The sequence below is a fragment of the Nematostella vectensis genome, chromosome 7, assembly GCF_932526225.1.
Source record: "Nematostella vectensis chromosome 7, jaNemVect1.1, whole genome shotgun sequence".
Taxonomy (NCBI): Eukaryota; Metazoa; Cnidaria; class Anthozoa; order Actiniaria; family Edwardsiidae; genus Nematostella; species Nematostella vectensis.
In genome coordinates this window covers 10,380,657-10,403,670 of record NC_064040.1, presented here as the reverse complement: position 1 = coordinate 10,403,670, position 23,014 = coordinate 10,380,657, and the positions used below count along the sequence as shown (strand labels likewise).

Below are 23,014 nucleotides of genomic sequence, written 5' to 3'. Positions count from 1 at the left end.
CATTGGGAATAATACAATTATCTTGCCAGCAATTTGCTGCACATCAACCAAACTTGGGTCTAATAATGTATAACGGTAGATGGACAAGTCACAGATCGCGTGACCGTGGGAAAATTACGAATATCTCACCTGCTGCTCATCAACCAAAAATAAATTGAATTAACTTCAAAATATGCTGACTTTATCTGTTGAATAAATGGTTCACTTTCTAGTATAGAGCTTTTTTAATAAATATCTTTATTATCATCGCTATATGTTAAAAAGTACCCTATTAATAACATTTTAAATACAAGATTAAATTTATTTGAAGTATATATTGTCTAATGTAATAAGGCGAGGCGAGGGGTATACCGGAAATTTGTTCCGCTCAAATGGAAAAACGAACCACCCCACTCAAAATCCTGGCTACGGGCCTGTTTAATAAGTCCAATGGACAGCAGGATCGGATCTGGACGACAGGATCAAAAAATGTCACGCATGCGCAGTTGTCAAAGCGCGACTAGCGAATTCGAGAATGGCGGATTTCACGATTGTTGGCCGGAATTTGGCTAATTTTTTGCTGATAAAAAGCAAATTAAAACATAACGAACTAATATTTCCTATGTGATTTAACTAAGAAACGCCTTGGAAGGATTCTAAAGGCAATCTGCTACCGATTCGCTAAACATTTTCCGGATTTTCTGCTATCAATGAGAAGAATGACAGCAACATGGCGCGAAAACAAGCATGAAGACATTGTTTCGTAAAGAGAATAATCAAGATCAGCTTAACTGTTCCTATGAGATCACTCTGAAAATAGTTCAACTTCATTATAACTTCATTACTGACTAGCTACTACGGCTATGGACTTTTTGGCTCACCTGTTGGTATCAGATTTTGAAGTGAACAGCGGGTGAGATTTCCGTAACCAGCCGAGGTACTGTTGTAGTAAGCAATTTCACAAATTGTCTGTATCGTTATTATTATTAAAATCGCTGACTTTATAAAACCTCTAAGGTCGCCAAAGATATTGACCAGCTTATCTTGTGAAATGAAGATTCGGAAATTTTTGCGAACGCAGCTTCTAACTGTTCTTTTCAGAAGAGTTGTCTCCCTCCCTCTACTAAACTATTAGTACTTATTGAATAGGAAAAAAAAGGTTACTGATATGTATATTCAACTTCGGTTGAAGCTAGTTACTTACACAGTAATTCATGTCATTTTTTAAATTAATGTTTAGATGTTATAACTATTATTGTTGGGATGATAAAACTCTTTTATTAAATTTTATTGTTGTTACTGTTAGCTGTTTTTCTGACCCAGGTTCTTGGTGCTTGTGTATTGGTTGGTAAAGTTTAGCTATATCAAGGTCTACAGTTCAATTAAATGTTCATTATCACATTTTATTCTAGGTATGATTACTGTTTTGGCCTCTCTCCCTAGGACCAATGCTTTATGTGGTTGTGGTGGTGATACCCCAAGATTTTGGTTTTGGAGGGATCATTGCAGAAATAACCCTAAATACCTAAATGGATGTGTCTCATACCCTTTAAAGATGTCAATAGAAAACAGAGCAAAACACTATTATATGAACTCTTTACAATTTACTCATTTTTTAAAAGCATCTATCAACAAACAGGAACACCCAAATGATAATAAACCTGATAATTTGACCCAAAAGGCAAAAAAAACAACCCAAAAGATAACACACATTCCCTGAGTTGTTAATTATATTTATAATAGTTCAATCTCAAAAGATTTGTGGAGACCAAAATCCTAAATGGAGTAGCTCCACCCCTCCCCCCAAGTGAACTTGCAAATCCCTATGTCCAGAAGCTTGGTGGCCATATGATCTTTGGGGTCATTGAGTGTGTAAGTTGCATGGAAAGCTGCCAAATCAAACTTCTGGTTCAGTGGAAAAATGTAAATACATGAATAATGTTGCTTAAAATTAACTAAAAAAGCTGGAAAGTTCTTAGTCGAGCAAAGCTTATGACATACAACGTTTAAATGAGAATACAGTAGCATTGTGTAATGAATATACCAGATTGTTCTCCCCTGCAACTTTTCTAATCCTTTAGGTAATGTTGAGGAACAATTTACAACCATACTGCTTTTTTGATCTATCGCTGTTTTGTTATGTTAAGCAAATAACAACACCTTCCTACCATCAACCCCTTGCCAGACAAGAGGGCATTATCTGTGAGGAGAGCTTTCAATTATTACTAGTCCCCCTGGCCCTCCTAATATGATCTGACTGTAGTAAACCATGCTAGCAGAGGCCCTTTTCTCTGTATTTCGCTGGGCTGGCGTACGCGGGGTATAAACCAATTAAAAATCTGCTTATACCCCTGGTTATTTTTCTAAAAAAAAATGCTTTTATGAGTAAAGATAACCTTTTATTCATACCAGACTGCAAAATGTTTTACTATTGAGTAATTGAAGGAAAAAATAATAGTTGTTGTGGAAACCTTTTCTCACAGAGTGGCATTATTTCAATGGCTGTTACACTCTGTATTTATTTCATAGAACAATACTAGACATTTCTTGCATATATTGTTATTTCTCTAGGTTGTTTTTTTAAAACAAATAGTATAAGTACAATATTACAAATTTTTTGTTACTGGTTGACGCAGAAGAAGGGGGGTCGTCACCTCCCCCACCCTCTTCGCCCTTCTTTCACCAAATAACGTCGTTTCCCTATTAAAACATCGCCGCTTTTTACACATATTTGCGTTATATCTATGTCTATACATCCCTTTCCCCCTATAACATCTCTTGCGCTTCCACTACCCTCGGCAAATCTTGGCTGTGGCCTTATAGCTTATTAGAGGTCTGCCCACTCTCTTAGTGTAGAGAAATCTACTCGGGAGTGTGGAGAATTTAATAAGAAGCCTTATGGTTTATTTCAGCGGGAGGTTCCATTCCTTACAGTCACAAGACGGCGGAAAAACAACCCTAGTACTTACCGTCCTTCTTTTGGTGAGAGGATGATAATTGTGATGATAGTTAATGGTGAGGGTAGTGGTGTTGATGATGATGATGGTTGTGATGGTGGAAGTGGTGATGCTGATATTGATGGCCATAATAATTATTGTAGTAGTAAGGATGATAGTGTTCCTGGTGATAAGAATGGTAGTTGGTGATGATGGGGGTAATGATGATTATGGTGATGAAGATGATGATAATGATAAAGATGATGGTTATGACGGTTATAGCGTTGTTGGTTATACATGTTGAGATAATTAATCTGTTAACTATGCTGACTAAATATCGCTTGTAGCTCGTGGAACGCGACAAGCCGTGGTAGAAGCCGCGCCTCTCCTCACATCAAGACTTACATGCGCACGTCGCCAGATCACAGCAGGCTGGCATGGTTCATGGTCACCAGGTATGGCGCACCAAAACCGCGGTGTATCTACCGTGAAAGCAGAGATTTTCTTTCTCTTTCTTGTTAAACCCGCATTGTCACCAGTTTACTTCCGGAGGTCCGACGGAAACGATTGACGGATTTCTAGTTATCTCTTGGTGTAGAATGGAAGGTGGAAGTAGAAGGCTGTTGATGACCAAGGACACCTCCGGGATCCAAAAACTGCCCTCATTAACGAGTTGTCCTCATGAGGACATTTATGGAGCCTTCTTTCATTGGGGGTCATTATGTCCTTATAAGGCAGGTTAAGATGAACAGAACACGTACGGAGCTTTCTTTTATGGACTGCAAGTAATAACGAGATATCCTTATTAGGCAGGTTGAGATCGGACCTTTCTTTTATCGAGGCCAGGTGCGGATCCAGACCTATTTAAACGTTTTTTTTTATGTCAAAATGTTTAGAGTTAGTACGATGCGTATGAGATGCATGTCTTCTGAGGCTACAGTGTTCAGCCCATTTTTTCGTAGAATTATTACTTGGTCCTCGCTTGTCCTTATAACAAGGTGTCCTTATTGTAGGGTATCACTGTATACCGATGTATACCAAATTTCCCGTTACTCTTTGTTCCAGTTCGAACTTGTCCAAGGCGGCATGGGGGGTGCTAGAGAAGGGCGGTTCCCAGCTCATGATCCGCTCGTACGAGATCGGCGTGCTCTTCCTCCCAGCCGATCAGGTAACCGACCGAGAAGCAATCGATCAATGTCGGGATATACTCGGGGGTGTTAGAGAAGGGCGGTTCCAAGCTCATGATCCGCTCGCACGAGATCGGCGTGCTCTTACTCCCAGCCGATCAGGTAACCGACCGAGAAGCAATCGATCAATGTCGGGATATACTCGGGGTATACTCGGGGGTGTTAGAGAAGGGCGGTTCCCAGCTCATGATCCGCTCGCACGAGATCGGCGTGCTCTTCCTCCCAGCCGATCAGGTAACCGACCGAGAAGCAATTGATCAATGTCGGGATATACTCGGGGTATACTCGGGGGTGCTAGAGAAGGGCGGTTCCCAGCTCATGATCCGCTCGTACGAGATCGGCGTGCTCTTACTCCCAGCCGATCAGGTAACCGACCGAGAAGCAATCGATCAATGTCGGGATATACTCGGGGTATACTTGGGGGTGTTAGGGAAGGGCGGTTCCAAGCTCATTATCCGCTCGTACGAGATCGGCGTGCTCTTCCTCCCAGCCAATCAGGTAACCGACCGAGAAGCAATCGATCAATGTCGGGATATACTCGGGGTATATTCGGGGGTGCTAGAGGAGGGCGGTTCCAAGCTCATGATCCGCTCGTACGAGATCGGCGTGCTCTTACTCCCAGCCGATCAGGTATCCGATCTAGGCCCGTACCCAGGGGGGGGGGGGGGTGTGCAGAGGGTGAGAACGCACCCCCCAACACACACACACAACGGCAGAAGGTCCACTTTCGGTTCTTAATAGACGTGCTATTTCTAGACAAAACTAAAGCAAAAGCAACATCACTGGGATGTAGTCAAATCCGACAATAAACGTCCCCTGGAGATACTTCAAACAAAGGCATAAAAAATCCCTTTTTGTTTTTTCGGGGGTGTTGAGAATTTTATCAGAGAACTAGCACCCCCGCACCCCCGGAAAAATTAAATTGCTGTGTGATTTAAATTTTAGTAGCAAATTAATCCACTTGAATCACTGTGAAATTCAATCCATTCTACAATAAAACCAGCTCCATTCCATCACTGCCACGAAATAGTCTATGAATGATAACATTTTCCAAGATGATAAGATATTTCGATATCCAAAGAAACAGTGCCACACATATAGGTTTCAGAGTCTTTTCAGTATGGTGAATGCGAAAGCTTGAATCTTTTATATAAAAAGCTCGAAGACTATCGCTTGGTCTAATATCTACAACCTCTTTTGTTTAAGAATTAAACATCTATGTCTCGTTTAGAAAAAGCGCGAAGTCAATCCAACCAAATAATCAAACCGTCCCCAAAGCTATTCCTAGACGATATAGGGATTTAAAAGTCTTGGCAGACGCGATGCTACGTATTTGACTATTACTGATTCACGATAGCTTTTTATTTAATATTCCAGGATGACAACAAGACGTTCTTTGGTATTGCCGGACAGAACCGCTTGTCAGACGAACCTTGCACACACGTGCACGTGCCCTTTGATCTTCCGCCCTCTCCGTACAGTGACGACGGTAGGTCTCGATATTCGAAGGGAAAGAAGTTTATAAAACAATGACGGCTCAAAGCTTAAAAAATAAAAACAAAATACCTACAACCTTTTAAAAAGTCGCCCTGTTGTGAGAGTGTTTTGTATTACGCCCGTTAGCTAAAGAGGGTTGAGTAATGTGTGGGAAGGAAAAAGGACGGATATACCACGGCCAACAAATGATGTTGATTCATTTTCAGAGAAACCTTGGATGTGGGATGTACGATACCTCGATAAACCGGACACAAATGGCAATATCTGGTCACCTTCCTGATCCTACTTGGCCTATGCCACCTCGATAAACCGGGCACTAATGACAATGTCTGGACCCAAGTTGGTCTATTCTACCTGGATATTCCAGACACTAATGGCAATTTCTGATGACCCTCCCGATTCTACTTGCCTATGCCACCTGGATATACCGAAATCTTATGGCAAAAGTTACCCTTCCACACCAGCTGCCAGCTACCTTGATGAACTTGTTACCTTAGGTGGTATTATAATGGTGTATAAAAGAATCAATTATTTGTTGTTGTTATCATTTACTGAAAGATTTCCGGTTAAAATGTCCATTGAATGAAAGATTCCCGGTTAAAATGTTCATTTACTGAAATATTCCCGGTATTAAAATGTTCTTAGCCCTCACAGCATAGTTAACATAGCTGTCTCGGTGTTGCACATTTCTCTCCTTAAAAACGATTCAAAAAAAGATAAAAAATTCTGGATCAAATGACATCAGGTTCGTGTGCGCGATCGCCATTTGACTTGGAATTCATAATGACGTAATATTTTCTCCCGCGTAAGTCTGGACGAGCGCTTCCATCTTCGCATTGGAGCGAGCCTGCAAGTCCTCCAGCGTCGGTCGCGCATGCGCTTCGCTATGTAAGCAGTCTCTTACAGTGAGCAGCATGTCCTCAGAGTACCCCCCCTCGAGTGATGTAGGGATCTTTCCTTCCATGATGTTAGCCATGGCGCCAAACATGTCTGTTCCCTCATTGGCGTACGCAGGCTCCCGTGCGGCCATCTCGTACAACAGGCAACCCAAGATCCAAACCTAGATGATTGCAACTGGTTAGTAAGAATAGACGCAGGCGCTACCATACAGTTCTTGGCTCGCACTGTAACGCAAGCCAAAAGGAACTACCTGACTTTAAGTGTATGACCAGTATGTTGCCTTGTTTATGAACGGTGTATATTTATACTTTCTTTTCAAAGCACAGTTTCCAAAAGTAAAATAAAGCTTATTTAAAATGTTTCTTCAAAACGTTTACATGTTTCTTTTAGTTTCAATGCAAAACAAACAAACACAAAATTACTAAAGCTATACCTTCTTTACAAGCTTAATCAACACAAGGTTGAAAAAGTATAATGGTACGCCTCTGTGAAACAGAGTAGTTGCGCTGACGTTTCAAGCGTTAGCCTTAACTAACGCTTACGCCCCCAAATCAATTACATATCCCTTTAACAGACTATACCCTTAGCACAATTTCTTTTAGGACTTTTTTTGGTTTTCAGTGTACACTCCGGCTCTCTTCATACCCCTAAAGCGTCAGACTTGCCTGGTTTTTCACTGTTATTTCCTCGCCCTTGAGGGTCTCTGGAGAGGTGTACACTCCGGTCACTCCCGAGTCCCCAACTGCCGCACCCTGCATCATGTCCTGACCGGGGGAGGGTAGGTACAACAGGCCGCTATCAAGCTTAAGAACGCCCTCCTGTCAATCATGCATCGTGGTTAGTTTGCTACTCTTTATCTACATATACATATTTCAAAAAAACGTTGTTCAAAAGCGCTCAGCCGTACGCGCCCATACCGTGACGTGGTATGGGTAATAGGTTTCTCAGAATTTTTATTTTATTTTCAGGATTTTATTAAATAGACTCGTTCTGCTATTCTGACCGCGCTTAACGAGTTTGCGCCGGTAGTGAAGAATGGCATAGTCTAAAACAACATATATTTACCATACTACCCCGCAGTATGGGCGCGTGCGGCAGAGCGATCTTGGACAATCTTTTTTTGAAATAGCTGTATATGCCTACATGATTCAACGCGACGAATGAAATCGTGTTTGAGGCCTAGTTTCTGTATACCTGTGTAAATGCAACGCGCTCGGGTTTGAGGCCTGTGTAGGACATTCCCTGATCGTGGAGATACTTCAGTACTGAGCACAACTCGTGGAATGCTTTCCAGATGAGAAACTCCGGGATTCTTTTGTTATCACGGCGTAGTTTATCGAGGATGTCAGGCAGTGCAAATGGCGGGTATTCAAACACCACAATTTGAGTGCCGCTCTGAGCAAACCTGGGGAAATTTAGAATTTTTGGAATTAATCCCATTTGTGTATGTTCTAGAATCCATACTTGTTCATTTGGTCTTTTTACAGACTTCTTTTTAAATGATGCAGTGTAGTTCATGTTGACAAAAAACATTGAGCAGCATAATTAAAGGCGTGTTTATACTTGACCAGGAAAAGTGGAAAATACTTCGTCTTCGAATACTTGAGATCCCACAAGAAAACATCTAAACTGACATAGTCTATCGTTAACAGAGTATCAGATCAATCGTGGGTGGTTATTTTGAAGTCTTGCAAATAGGAGGTTGCATTCAAAAAAGGTTGCATTAATAATTGGATGATTGGCGTCCTTTAAGGAAGGCCAATCACGCCGCCATTTTATGCTCCCGAAGAGTCACACAAAGCATCCAATTGAAGCGAGTTACCAATATATTATCGTCAATATTATTGTCAACAACACACAAGACTTCATGCGTAGACATTTATTTTGAAGTTTCCTTGCGAATAAATCGCTGTATTTTTAACGATAAGCAATAACAAAGGAGTAGGTGATCGACATTCTTTAATATTGCAGTCATAAATTTTGCCGGTACTTACTTAATATAGTATGACATGAGGTTAGGGTGCGCGACGCCGGTCCATTGCTCCACCGCGGCATTCACCTCCTCGCTCGCCAAACACTCCGGCACACACTTCAACAAAACGTCCGACATGTCAAGCAAACACTTAGCGGGGTACACGCAGTAATTCCTGTGGTCACCATCAAGGTCGTTACGATTCACGAAAAAGTCATCCACAGCGAGCTGATTAGACAGCATGTTGATCATGGGCTTCGGCAACGGAAGCTCTGCAATGCGCCCGAGGTACTTCAGCCCCACTGATTGGAGGATCATTGTGCGCGCGCTTTGTTGAAGAGACGAAGGCCCATCTGCTGCGGCCTCGCTCCCACCTGCTTTACTTGGGTCTAGGATGTCAAAGCGAAGTTGCTGGTTGATGTCTGTCTGAGAGCGCGTTCGTTTTGCCATTCTTTGCTCGGTACTTGCAGCGCGCAGAGAGATGGAAGTTGGTAGTTCGAAGGTGGAGTTCGAAAATGATTATGGGGTCTGATTATGACGTAGATAATGAGGTCATTAATTGCGTGAAGCGCAGAATATAGGATATTTCCTTCTAAAAAAACACGAAAGAATTGAAAGGAGATAATTAACAGAACGTTTTTTATCAGAATGGGATGCCTGTGTGCATGCGAATTCGAGCTCGGAGCTCCAGCTGCACTTTGACCCACAATTCGGCGCCAACGCCCCAACCGAAATGAATCCAACAAATATTTCACCCGTTTACGGTCAACTCACAACCAACACAAACTCTTCATTTACTTTTTTAAACTATTTAAAACGACCAGGCTATTTCTAGACGCAGCATTCAAAACAAATTCGAGGAGCTATCCAGATTAATAAAAAAACTGAATGTGCATATAATGTTCGTAAGTGAAACAAAGATATATTCTTCCTATACGAACAACTGTTTCGCACTTCCCGGTTATTCTATCCACCGTAATGACCGAAAGAAGGGCGGAGGGGGAGGGGGAGGGGGGGGGGGGTGGTGATGGCAATTGTCTCAGCTTGTCTGACATACAAGCGGCTTAATATTACGAAAAAATATAAAACTATCGAACCTATAGCCATACAGACGAAAATAAAATCGGAGACGGTAACAATGCTTTGCCCCTATCGCCTTCCGAAGCCACTCACTGGTAACTATCAAATCCTTTTAGAAAATTAACTAAGTGATATTTGTAGCTGGGCTAGCTTACAAAGCAACAATGTCATCCTAGTAGGTGACCTCAACCTTAATAGACTCAGACCAGACAAACCGGAGGGGAAATTGCTTCTCGACAAGAACTTAAATGCGTGCCAACAAACTTACACTGTCTTTGATTGATGTACTCATTGTCAACAAGCCAGAGACAATAAAACACAGTGGTAACTACTATCCATCGCTCAGTGACCACACGCTTGTTTATGGGATCTTGAATGACCGAGTTAACCCTAACAAACCTAAAGTTATCTCTTTCAGAAGTTATAAATTCTTTGACTGTGATGACTTCAAAATGCAGTTGAATGTTTGAATGTTGCGCCCTGGCACGTTGGCAATATCTATGACGACGTTGACGACAAGGTCTATTTCTGGAGTTCCCTCTTCTAAAGCATCACAGAAAAGGCTGCTCCAATGAAGCGAATGAAAGTGCGTGATAAAGACGTCCCTTTCATGACGTCCGAATGGAAGCAGACTATTCGAGCCAAACGCAAGGCAACATCTAAATTCTTAAAAAACAAAACCCCTGAGAACTGGGAAAATAAAAGGGCAGCCCGTAATGAGGCCACCCGACAAAGAAGAATAGCCATAAAGCACTACTGGAGGAAACAATGTGAGCATCTTAAAGAGAAACCTAGGGAGTTTTTCAAAACGTTCAAACCTTTACTCAGCTCTAAAAATACGACTTGAGACAATGAAATTCATCTCAACGATGTCGATAGAACACTTGTTAAAGACCAAAGTCGCGTAGCTGAGATACTGGTAGATTACTTTTCCACCATTGCAGACGGTATCGGTGGCGACAAGGCTAAATTGTCTTCACCTGACGATTTCATGGATCATCCCAGCACAATACGCATCTTGGATGTGTGTTCTAACACCACTCCTTGCCGTGAGCTGCGACCTGTCACGGAAGGCCAGGTTTAAACCTAGAAAAGCAGCTGGGTGTGATGACATTCCCCCTAAACTTCTAAAAATAGGTGAAACGGAGCTTGCTAAACCTCTTACTTCTCTTTTTAATTCATGCATCAAGTCAAAGGTGTGGCCTGGCTCATGGAAGCTCGGTGATTGGACCCCGGTATTTAAGAAAGACGAGAAATATTCAAAGGAGAACTATAGACCCATTACTGTTTTGCCTTGTGTAGATAAGGTCTTTGAAAAGCTTATATGCTCACAAGTTGCAGAGGGTTTTGAAAGACACTTTTTCACTAACTCCTCGGCATACAGAAAATCACACAGCTGTGAGACGACCCTAATCAATCTAATAGAAGGCTGGAAAAAAGCAAGGGATAATAAACTGTCAGTTAGCATCCTTTCAACAGATATGTATAAAGCCTTTGATTCACTTCATCCACCACTGCTTCTGAGTAAGCTTAAAGCTTACGGCTTCCAAGAGAACTTGATAGCACTACTGGGTAGCTACCTTTCTGAAAGGAATAACCGGGTGCGCCTAGGCCGCCATGTCAGCTCATACAAGAATATCAATCGGGGATGTCCACAGGGTTCTGCTCTAGGTCCACTATTATGGAATATTTTCCAGAACGACCTATGCTATCACATTGATGGAATTTTATCCATGTTTGCTAATGATCATCAGATTTATCACACTGGAAGATATCTTAGCACCGTGATTTCAGATCTCAGAGTGAGTGCAGACCATGCTACTCAGTGGTACGATTCAAACCTCCTAGCCGGCAAACTAAAAAAAGTATCAGGTTTTACATCTTACTGGTAATCGCCGAAAAAACTCCGACGCTAACGCAGCTCTTTATGTGCATGGTGGAATAATAAATGACACTAATGAACTCAAACTACTAGGTGTCACGATTGACTACCAGTTAAATTTTAGCACCCATATCAATGAAATTTGTAAAAGAGCCAGTCAAAGAGCTGGTGTTCTAATGCGCCTCAGGAATCTTATCCCCACCAACGCCAAACTACAACTATTTAAATCGACAGTTCTGCCTCACCTCACCTACTGTCACCTTGTGTGGCACTTTTGCCGATCAAGTGACAAGCGCAAGCTCGAAAGGGTACAAGAAAGAGGACTTAGGGCTGTTTTCAAAGACAAAAGCTCTAGTTACGCTAACCTCCTTGAACGGGCTAAGCTACCTACCCTCTTAAACAGACGGCTGCAGGACATTGCTATACTAATGTACAAGGTGCACAATAACTTGTGCCCTCCTAATATCTTTTTAATAGACACATTGCCAAAAGGCAAGCAGATTTCTCCCTTCCAAGGTACAACACCACTACTTATGGAAAGCACTCTTTAAGGTACCTTGGGCCAAAGCTTTGGGGGAAACTGTCGGTCACTATAAGATCGTCACCGAGTTTAAATACTTTTAAACGCAAAATAAGAGAAATCGACATTTCCCTCCTAATTTACGATGGGACAAAATGCTGCTCTTTGTGCAAAAATTAATAACTATTTTAAAATTCTACATTTATACGAATATTTTTTACTTTTTTTACATGACAGAGACTTCATTTATACTTATTCTACTTGACATGTAATTTACCATATATTTTACATGTAATTGAACATAATAGTTAAATCCTTGGGTAGTCGGAATGTATTTCATATGTATGTATGTAAGCTGTATTTATACAATATTAGGTAAAGTGACCTGTTTACGTGGTAAATGGTATTGTTATGTTTCTGATATCGGATGGCTCGGATGCAAGAAGATTTCACTCGAGATGTAACACAACAACTGAGGTTTACTAGGACGCCATCTTGGCTGGTTTACATGGGTCTATGCTAATTATTACACAGGGATACCATAACATATTATAACACAGGGATACCATAACAGGTAAACTTAATTTGTAACTGAATACTACTTAGTCTGTATTTATCTAGTAAAATACATATTTTAATTGGATTTAAAAATCAATCAAATTACAACTATCGGTTAAGGTACATGTTAAGTTGTATACTTGATATATACTCCAAAGCTATTTAACCTGTATTTCTTGGGTTAAATACATATTAAATTTATCAAATCATGAGCATCAGTTAAGCTACATACTAAGTAGTATACTTGATATGTACTCCAAAACTACTTAACCTGTATTTATTTTAGTTGAATACATATTCATTTCATCAAATCATGAGCGTCAGTTGAGCTACATGTTAAGTAGCATACTTGATAGCAGTAATGTGATCTCTAAGCGCAAGTCCCCTATTCACATAGCAACACATATATCTGAGGGATTCATGGTTGTCTGATGTCCCTCGTCTCTATGTTTTTTTGCTGGCAACTTCCACCAAATGCGACAAGAGTTTGTTGAGGGCCAGCTTTGCTCTGTTCGTTTTCTCCGAGCTAGGCAATGTACAGACCTCACCACCACTAAAGACATTCTCACCCACCCTTCCCTGAGCCATGTTGCTTTTAAACACTTGACACAGATGTAAAACGGTGCCTGCTAGGTCGATAGTTGATAAACCAAGCTCGGAGTCCTTTAGCACAAGTTCCAGAATGGCCATTTTGATCTCAATGGATGCCACATACTGTTTTGCTCCATAATATTCCCCAGATCCAGGTTTGGGCAGATCGGACATCAAACCAACATCTTGTAATTGATACTGCTCGCGTTTCATTACCACAGGGTCAAAAGTAACATCAAGGTCTTCAAATACTTTCTGAAGTTCTGTAATGGCGCCCTTTATGAAGTAGTTTTTTGTTTTGCTGGACTCATCTTCATCATTATCAGTCAGATCTGTTGTGTCATCCTCGATTTGGTTTCTGACCTGTTCTTTCTGTGATGCTTTATTTTTCTTTGCAGCAGTCTTTCTTGGACGTCGCTGGCGTACAGTTTTACGACTGAAATAGGTCAGGTATTCCTTCCGGAGTATCTTCATCACCCTGATTGCTCTGCTTGGCAATGCATCATATCCGAGTTCCTGAAATATTCTGCCCTCAACCAGAGAGGTTGACAACCGCCAAGCATGCTTTTTGGCATACTTCCTTTTCTGAAGCATCATTTTTGAGTAAAGTGGTATCATATGGACTCCTGGGTCAGTTCCCAATAGTATCCTCACATCCATTCTGCTTGAGCATGGCTCTTGACGCATGATTTTCAGGGACTGCAAGACCACTGAGGGTGTTGGCTTTGGCACCTTGATAGCCAGGGTGATGTCAATGTTGATCTTTATTTCCTTCTCCGTCCTATATATCAATTGGAACATGGTAGCTGGACCATGTTTTCTGTGTCCACTGAACCGGGGCCGGTTAAAGCCCCCATGTTCCCAGTACTTGGGAAGGAGCAGTTCTTCCATCACCTCATCAGCTATCTTTCTAAACACATCCTGTACTTTTTCTGGGTCAAGAATGCGTTGGTACAACTTCGAATTATTAGAACATAATGGGCAGATACTTTGTAAGCGTAATGGCTGATTGTGATCAGTGCAAAACAGCGAGATACAATCTTTCCATCTATTGGAAGCCTTAGAATAACCATAGAAAAATCCGGAATCTGTCGTCGGCCTGAAATCAACCATCGATTGTTTTGACAATTCCTCTATCTCTATCATATAATCAAACTCATCAGGTGCCGAAACTTGTAAACCTTCGTAATGGCTTCCAGAGTTTAGGATTTCTCCCTTGAAACGAGCATCATGACATGCGACCTTCTTGGCGAATTGACTAGCAATATATTCCATGTCTTTCCGTATATTTATCACCTCCTGGTCTCTCAAATCCACACTAAATTTCCGGTCCAGCTCATCCAGGTAATGATTCAGATGGGAGCGGCATCTGGCATTCTTTAGAACTTTATCTGTCTGCTCTTGGATACTGTCATGCTTGGATGCTAACTCTGCGTCTAAACTGCAACACGTAGCCATTTATTGACACCAGAGCCGATTCACTGAAATGCTGCAAAATAACAACCATTTTTGGGGAGTGTTCATTAATATCCTGAAAGGGGAGGGGGAGCTTCAAAAATTTTTAATCACCTGGCTGTGAAAAATAAATGGCCCTCTACGAGGAGGGCTCTCAAATCCTGGGTGTTGTTAAAGGGAGGGGGGGGGGGGAGTGGGAAGATAAGAAAAAAAACATATATATATTTTCCTGACTGTTGGGTATTTAGCCACTGCAAACTATTTTATTGAAATCAATGTTTAATTGAAATTTGTAAAAACAAATGGGGAAACGGGAAACGGGAAATTCGAAATCGCTCATTGCGAACCCCATAAAAAACCTGAAAACACCTATAACCAAAAAATTATCTTGCAGAGCCAAAGATCAACCCCTTATCAGGCGCCAAACGTTTCAAAATTAATTTTCGCACTATAGTATCAATTTGACAATCAAGTTATGCCAAACTATCCGTGCAACTATTAAATAATCATTGCAAGTATACAAATTCTCAAGAGTATGCAAAAAACTTTGCTAGTAAGTAAAGATTCCGTGAGTTTACAAATTCCATGCAAGTATAAAAGCCATGCAAGTATAAAAAATCCATGCAAGTATACAAAATCCATGCAAGTATAAAAGAAAATCCATGCAAGTATACAAAATCCATGCAAGTATAAAAAAATCAATGCAAGTATACAAAATCCATGCAAGTATACAAAATCCATGCAAGTATAAAAAAATCCATGCAAGTATAAAAAAAACCATGCAAGTATAAAAAATCCATGCAAGTATACAAAATCCATGCAAGTATAAAAAAATCCATGCAAGTATAAAAAAATCCATGCAAGTATACAAAATCCATGCAAGTATAAAAAAACATGCAAGTATACAAAATCCATGCAAGTATACTGTAGTGTTTGTCGGTATAGGATTGCCGAGAAACAAGACGATTCTTCTAAGAACTCTGAACTTTTTAATAGACCGAAGCCATATTGAACCGAACACAAGTATACTTATAACGAAATAACACAGGGAGCCCAACATTACATCTCCCTTTCTGGGTGTCTACCTAATGTAAGACAGAATGTCCTTGACAATGTCAATGTAAAATGTAAGTAACACTGGTAACTTAGGCTTATGTTATCAAATACATTGCCTCATAACAATCAAACAGAACTGCAGTGTTTATATTCAGTCTTTCAACCTAGCCGGTGTTTTAACCACCCGGCCACTACGGGTAGTGGTTACTGGATCTGGTGCTTGCACTTCCGGTGTTGTTGTTCTAGCCGCAGGCTCTGGAGTGTTCTCCTGTGATGACTCGGTTGGTGTTTTGGGGTCAGGTTTTGGCAGCTGATAGCTTCTTGGTTCATTGGTTTTCCCAATCACTGTTCCTTCCTGTTTCCGGTCCGGAATCCAAACCTTATCTCCACACTGAAGAGGTGGTAGAGGGAGAACACCATGACGTCTGTCATAGTTTTGTTTCTGTCTCTAAGCTCCATCTTTGGCTCTTAGATGCTCATAGTCCACATAGTCTGGGGCACGCTGGTCCTGAGTGATGGGGATATTCGTACGCAGCTTTCTCGACATCAGCAATTCAGCCGGACTATAGCCTTGTTTTTTAAATGGGGTCGTTCTACAGGCCAACATACCCTTGTAGGGATCTTTAGACTTGCTTAACAGACTTTTCACTGTCCCTACTGCACGTTCAACCCTCCCCATTAGACTGAGAGTATAAGGGGCTGCTGAGAATATTAGTGAATCCGTATTCCATCGAAAAGGTTTCAAACTCTTTTGCTGAAAACTGGGGGCCACCGTCTGACACTAGAGTTTCAGGAATCCCATGTCGACTGAATAGAGACTTAAGGTGGCCGATAACAGCTGGAGCAGTTGTACACGTAAGTTTCTCTACTTCTACAAAGCGAGAGAAATAGTCTACTACTAGCAGATGTTTATTGTTCTTCAGCTGGAACAGGTCCATGGCGATGTGCCATGGTAATTTGGGTAAGTTAGACACGATCATAGGTTCTGCTTTGTTACTCTTGTGTTTGCAACAGATCCCACAGTTCTGTACAATCCATGATCGATTTGTAAATCGTCGCTTGGCTGTTCTAAATAATCGTAGAAGTGTTTCAAAGTCAGAAACTTGTTATTTAGGCTAAAAATCGAGAAAATGGGAGACAGCCATGCAGCTAGTTTTTTTTCCTCCTTTACCGGAAGCCGTGCAAGTAGACACAGCGTTTTTTTTATACTTGCATGGATTGTTTTATTCTTGCATGGATTTTGTATACTTGCATAAGTTTTTTTTAAACTTGCATGGATTTTTTTATACTTGCATGGATTTTGAATACTTGCATGGATTTTGTATACTTGCATGGATTTTTTATACTTGCATGTTTTTTTTATACTTGCATGGATTTTGTATACTTGCATGGATTTTTTTATACTTGCATGGATTTTGTATACTTGCATGGATTTTTTTATACTTGCATGGATTTTCAACTTGCATGGATTTTTTTATACTTGCATGGATTTTGTATACTTGCATGGCTTTTTTCATACTTGCATGAAATTTGTAAACTCACGGTAGCCTACTTGTAGGCTTTGATAGTTTTTCCGGCACGAAAACCCCACGGCCGCCATCTTGGATAACGCGCTCCGCAGGGGGAGGGGGAGAATGGCGGCCATGGTATGCGTATGGTATAACTTCGTGTTTTCGGGGTTTTCGTGCCGGAAAAACTATCAAAACCTACAAGTAGGCTAACTCACGGAATCTTTATGTAGTGTTTTCTTAACGACGATGGAAGTAGATTCCTGCACACTGACACAAGCCAACACGACACGGCCATATTGGATATCAACAACCTCTTTATTACCTCAAAACGAGGCAGGTACCACAGGGTACCCAAAATGGCTAACACTACACTTTACTTACTAGCAAAGTTTTTTGCATACTCTTGTGAATTTGTATACTTGCAATGATTATTTAATAGTTGCACGGATAGTTTGGCATAACTTGATTTGCAAATTGATACTATAGTGCGAAAATGAATTTTGAAACGTTTGGCGCCTGATGACCCCTCCTCTTCAACGACAATGTGAGTGCGTCACAAAGCGATGGCAGAACGATGAAAACAGGGCTGGATACAAAGGTTTGATGTTTAATTGAGATTTGTAAAAACAAATGGGGAAACGGGAAATTCGAAATCGCTCGTTGCGAACACCAGAAAAACCCGAAAACACCTATAACCGAAATATATCTCGCAGAGCCAAAGATCAATCCCTCCTCTTCAATGACAATGTGAGTGTGTCACAAAGATATGGCAGAACTATGAAAACAGGGCTGAATACAAAGGTTTCTCGTATGCCTTCTAGGGTCCTTATGCCGAGGTTAAGCCCTCAACTCTTACCACTTGTGTCAAATTCCGGAGACGAAAAGTAGGATAAAGAAGTGCTGAATCTCTCTTTGCACAAGTCGAGGGGATAAATACGGCTTTACGAAGTCTTGGGTTCAAGAGAGAGAAGATAAGTTAGCCATGACACTAAGCTACATTTAGCAACCGAGAGATCGGAAACTACAACCGACAAATCCGAATTTAGCTTACCGTTTGTGCTTGTTATTGACAGTAAATGCCAATAAAGGAATGGTGAAGATCGATATTGATCAAAGCGATGGTAGGTATATGGTTCTATAAGCCCAAAGCCAGTGAATGTGAGCTCCGCAAAACACCCAACACCCAAACAGGAAACAGGAAATTCTACTAGCGAAAGTGAAAGTCAGATTGGCGGGGACTCCCCTTATTTATATTCATGTAGTACCAGGCTTTCTCAAGAATAAAATACACAGGTATCTTACAAAAACAAAAACAAAAAAGTAAAAGGAGGTTATGAGCTATGAGCTTTATGGGACTCAGATTCTTGTTTATTACTAAGCAATCACGTGACATTGGGAATAATACAATTATCTTGCCAGCAATTTGCTGCACATCAACCAAACTTGGGTCTAATAATGTATAACGGTAGATGGACAAGTCACAGATCGCGTGACCGTGGGAAAATTACGAATATCTCACCTGCTGCTCATCAACCAAAAATAAATTGAATTAACTCCAAAATATGCTGACTTTATCTGTTGAATAAATGTTTCACTTTCTAGTATAGACCTTTTTAATAAATATCTTTATTATCATCGCTATATGTTAAAAAGTACCCTATTAATAACATTTTAAATACAAGATTAAATTTATTTGAAGTATATATTGCCTAATGTAATAAGGCGATGAGAGGGGTATACCGGAAATTTGGTCCGCTCAAATGGAAAAACGAACCACCCCACTCAAAATTCTGGCTACGGGCCTGTTTAATAATTCCAATGGACAGCAGGATCGGATCTAGACATTTTCGAAGGGAAGGAGAGGGGGCACTGGTATGTTTAACAGGTAGCGGAGGAAAATTCGTGGATTTATGTTATTGATACAATTTTAAGGGAGATGTTTATACCGTTAAACATTACTTGACCCACGTTTGGTTGATGAGCTGCAAACCGCTGGCAAGATATTTGTATTATATATATATATATATATATATATATATACCCTGATGAGTGGGCAACCACGAAACAGACCTGTAGGGAAACCTATGTAGTTTGTATTTTTCTCAAACCAACACTATATATCTATATATATATATATATATATATTGAATTATATATTGAATTATATATTGAATATATATATATATATATATATATATATATATATATATATATATATATATATATATATATATATATATATATATATATATATATATATATATATATATATATATAGGTTTGTAGGAAAAAAAACACGCGAACTACCGTTTTATCATTCTCGGGGACCCAGGCATCGGGAAGGTCAGCGGAGGCGAGCTCGGCGGAGAGGGAAGGGGGAGAAGTTAATTTAAAAATTACGGTGCTATTCAAAATTTTGTTTGGATTTGTTCTGGCAATTCACACATTGCATTTTGAGGACAACTAATATCAAATATACAGCTCTCTTTATTTCATGTTGAAATTGGCTATGTACTTTAATCTAATCAAATACAACTTCAATCTATGACATTGTTGTTTTCTTTTTTAATATTTGATTTTCCTTTTAATTGCATGAAGACAAATCAGGTCATTTTTTGCGAATTTAAGGCCAACCTTTTAGAATACACCTATTACCTAATAACAAAAGTAAATCTTCCTGTATTTGTAGAGCTACATATTATAAAACATTGATCTTTGCATATTTCTCCACATTATATCAAATGGATCTGCACTTCTGTTCATAATGTCTATTCCAAACCCAGGATTCCACCGCCTGTGCACAAACCAATCATCATCAAAGAATTCTGCCAAAGTTGCATGTCTAGGAAAGGCGCGGCCATAGAATGGGGTGCTGTCCCACACATTGGGTGCTGCCATGGTAACATCATCACTGTCAGACTGCTGGGAGTCATCTGAATTACTCTGGCGCAGACAGGCATCTTGATGCTCAATGAGCCGATCAGCGGGGCAGAGCTCTCCACATACCTCACATGGCAATGCACATACAGGACTTGGGGATCTAGACCTCACTTTACCACCCTCAGCACTGTCAGTAACATCTACATTATTATCAGTCAAAACTTCTTCCTCTTCTTCTTCTTCAGTCAAGTCAACAATATTATTAGATAGCTCCCCGGTATTGTCTGCATCTTCGGTTAAATCAATGATTTCTGGAGGTAGTTGCACTTCTGGGTTTGCACATGATTCTTGGTGATATAGCAGATCCGCTGAGCGTACCAGTTTTTCGCAAAACTCGCACGGAAGCAACACATCATCTTGGCTCTGGTTCGGTGTAGAGTTCTCGATACAGCAATGATTTTGCTGGTCTCTCAGCAGGACAAATTTGTTGCAGGACGCACATTTCTCAGTCCTGGAACCACAGAAGTCTTCGTGTTCCTCCAGTTCGTTTCTATTCATCGAAAGTTCACAAAAAGCGCAGCAAATCTTCCGTTTCGAGCAATGCGATTCGTGCTCGGTAAGTTTAGCTTTTGATTCCACTACGTCCCCACACAATTCGCAAGAGATTTCTTTGTGATACTCATCTATGTGTTCCTTGCTGCTAGATTTTGGGTAGAATTCGCCACAAATCGGGCATATCTCTGTGTTTCTCGTACAGTGCGCAATATGCATCACAAAATTCACCCCCGGTACTTGTTTCTTGCATCGATCACAGGTCTCCATTTCTCAATAATTCGCTGTCATAGTATTTCGTCGAAGAGATATTTAGGCTGCGCTGCTCAGGCCGTGTCTCGTTTATATACCTTTTTCTGCCTAATTTCAAATTCTTATGTAATGGTTCTATTTTTTACTGCAGGGAAAATCCTTCGAATCATCCAGAATGTTCTTTCACTTTCGAATGTTTACCTTTTTGCTAGTTCCAGTCGAGCGCGGTCGATTTTTGGCACACAGGAGTACCAAATAAAAGCATTATTCTGGTTTATAATGCGAGAACATTCAGTATAAAAGTTCGGACGACGCAATTACAAGTATGGATGATGCAAATTAAGAATCTGGCAGTTAAAAAGACTACACTTTATTAAATTTTGGGGGTAAAATTGATGAAAACGTGCTTCGCTGCACTCAGACAGTCCAGAACGTTCCACGAATGCTAAGTTCATAATTCTAGCAAATTCTATGTGTTTACGACAATAATAAGAGATCGCTTAAGCAAATTTACAGCTCATGATACCTCGTTTTTTTCCACAATACTTCCAAAACACAGATGGCTTTAAGGTTTATTATTTCCAATGACGTTTTTGTACAATATTTCTACAAACCAGTGTGTTAACTATGTACAATGCAAACAGAAAGAGTTCAATACACCAAAAACTGGAATTTCGACTCTGCCATCCCATTTGGCAGAGTCGAATTCTAGTTTTTGGTGTATTGTATTCATTCTTCTGGTTCACGAACACGACTATTTGGGCTTTTTGTATTTATTTGCAAACAGAAAGAGGATATTACAAATATCATAGTTTCCACTCAATACTCCACCCAATACAAGACACAGCAAATTTGTGTTGTTATTTATAGAATATAAAGATTTCCGATCTTTTACTTCTTGTTCTTCTTGCTTCACAATATATATCACAACATATATAAGATTATTTACAGAAAGGGGAAGAATATTGTTATGTTTTCTTTCCTGACTAGCTCTTCCAGCAACCAAGGCAGCACAGCACATCTCCCATATCGCCATAACTAAAAAAAAAAAAAAAATTGAAGTAGAGACATTAATACATCACAATATGTCATTTGTTCAGATTACAAACAATTTTTGGATGAGGGTTTAGTGATATCCAGAATAATCAATGTCAAAAGAAGTGGAATTAGGAGAGGCTGAAGACACATACTTTCTCTAAAAGAAAATTTATTCCTAATTTGCACAAAGGCCACCACTTCTCACAATTGGATCTTCGCGCCCTCGCATAGCTTTCAAGATTTTAGAAAAAAAGGTAATTATGTGGCGGGGTATTTCGAAGTTTCCCTGCTTACCAATCCCCCCCCCCCCCCCCCCCACCAACGTCAGCATACACAAAGAATGTTGTCTGAGTATATGGGATGTCTTACATTTTAAGCATTATTTAGTATTAGATGGCTTTTATCTGTCTGTCTTGTACTTCAGTAATACTGTTGTCTTTTCACATCTATTCCCCCCCCCCCCCCCCCCCCCCACCTAAACACACAATTACATCCCTCGCTCGTCTATTCACCCACCGAGGCTTATTTGGTATGAATTGTTTGTGTTTATCCTTTTAGCTTTATAATGTTCCATACTTACTTGACTATTGAACAATTCCTACAGAATTCAGCTCCACACGCGAAGCATGTTCCATGACAGGCCGCGCAGACCCCCTTCTCACAAAACGAGCATGTGACCATTGCTTCTCTCCTTAACTGCTTGCACTGGTGACATTTGAACTCCTTTGCAGGCTCTGCATTCAAAACGTAACCATTCTTTTGTACTTCCTCTGCTCCTTTGAGTAGTAAATCTTTAGTTCTTGCTGTAGAAAGGACAAATACATTTTGCAAATTTAAAGATCAATCTTCTAAACGAACTGCAAATTCAAAGTTTAATGTCGCACCGTAAACTTTTTCCATGTAAACGTCTTTTTCTACGTGCATTGGAGTAACGTGTGTTTTCATCAGCTGTGCTGAGTTGTTATAGAATGGGAATGACCTCTTTGGCATAGTTGAACTGCGAAGGACAGAAGCAATCGAAGACTTTATCAAACGATGATCGTTTCTTGAGTCTGTCCGTCTTGTAATAGATGATTATAAATTCATGATACCATGGCCTGATTTGCTCCTTTTTCCCGCCAAAGTTTGTTTGTTGTTATTGCTCATGCGCACGCGAGGGAAGGCGCTG

At 40.4% G+C, this 23,014-nt stretch overlaps 5 protein-coding genes and 1 long non-coding RNA gene across 7 annotated transcripts; 2 read left to right on the top strand and 4 right to left on the bottom strand.

The window, feature by feature from the left end:
* Positions 1–2,947: 2,947 nt before the first annotated feature.
* LOC125568436 (tyrosyl-DNA phosphodiesterase 1-like) lies at positions 2,948–6,250 on the top strand. The gene is made up of 5 exons (XM_048730774.1): positions 2,948–2,961; positions 3,263–3,370; positions 3,981–4,083; positions 5,480–5,591; positions 5,806–6,250. Exons 2-5 carry the CDS (start codon positions 3,321–3,323, stop codon positions 5,877–5,879), a joined length of 339 nt encoding a protein of 112 aa, XP_048586731.1. The 5' UTR covers positions 2,948–2,961; positions 3,263–3,320; the 3' UTR covers positions 5,880–6,250.
* LOC5518966 (serine/threonine-protein kinase Nek7) lies at positions 6,131–9,040 on the bottom strand. The gene is made up of 4 exons (XM_032363660.2): positions 8,494–9,040; positions 7,694–7,904; positions 7,165–7,317; positions 6,131–6,659 (listed from the first exon to the last, which is right to left on the bottom strand). Exons 1-4 carry the CDS (start codon positions 8,919–8,921, stop codon positions 6,378–6,380), a joined length of 1,074 nt encoding a protein of 357 aa, XP_032219551.1. The 5' UTR covers positions 8,922–9,040; the 3' UTR covers positions 6,131–6,377.
* A 3,374-nt stretch (positions 9,041–12,414) lies between these two features.
* LOC5518919 lies at positions 12,415–18,347 on the bottom strand. Of its 2 annotated transcripts, XM_032363658.2 has the most exons (3): positions 18,176–18,347; positions 17,981–18,074; positions 12,415–14,591 (listed from the first exon to the last, which is right to left on the bottom strand). In XM_032363658.2, the coding sequence occupies exon 3, from the start codon at positions 14,558–14,560 to the stop codon at positions 12,956–12,958; it is 1,605 nt and encodes a 534-aa protein (XP_032219549.2). In that variant the 5' UTR covers positions 14,561–14,591; positions 17,981–18,074; positions 18,176–18,347; the 3' UTR covers positions 12,415–12,955. The 2 variants fall into 2 exon arrangements, with proteins under 2 accessions (XP_032219549.2, XP_001638899.2); XM_001638849.3 differs by lacking the exon at positions 17,981–18,074.
* Positions 17,236–18,658, top strand: LOC116602296. The gene is made up of 2 exons (XR_004290365.2): positions 17,236–17,871; positions 17,946–18,658. It is a non-coding gene; the product is annotated as an uncharacterized LOC116602296 (long non-coding RNA).
* Positions 18,659–19,593: 935 nt separating this feature from the next.
* On the bottom strand, positions 19,594–20,927 carry LOC125556661 (TRAF-type zinc finger domain-containing protein 1-like). Its single transcript, XM_048730105.1, has one exon. It carries the CDS (start codon positions 20,824–20,826, stop codon positions 19,816–19,818), a length of 1,011 nt encoding a protein of 336 aa, XP_048586062.1. The 5' UTR covers positions 20,827–20,927; the 3' UTR covers positions 19,594–19,815.
* Positions 20,928–21,366: 439 nt separating this feature from the next.
* Positions 21,367–22,867, bottom strand: LOC116602300 (apoptosis regulatory protein Siva). The gene is made up of 3 exons (XM_032363674.2): positions 22,731–22,867; positions 22,427–22,649; positions 21,367–21,846 (listed from the first exon to the last, which is right to left on the bottom strand). The coding sequence occupies exons 1-3, from the start codon at positions 22,834–22,836 to the stop codon at positions 21,795–21,797; spliced, it is 381 nt and encodes a 126-aa protein (XP_032219565.2). The 5' UTR covers positions 22,837–22,867; the 3' UTR covers positions 21,367–21,794.
* Positions 22,868–23,014: the final 147 nt, after the last annotated feature.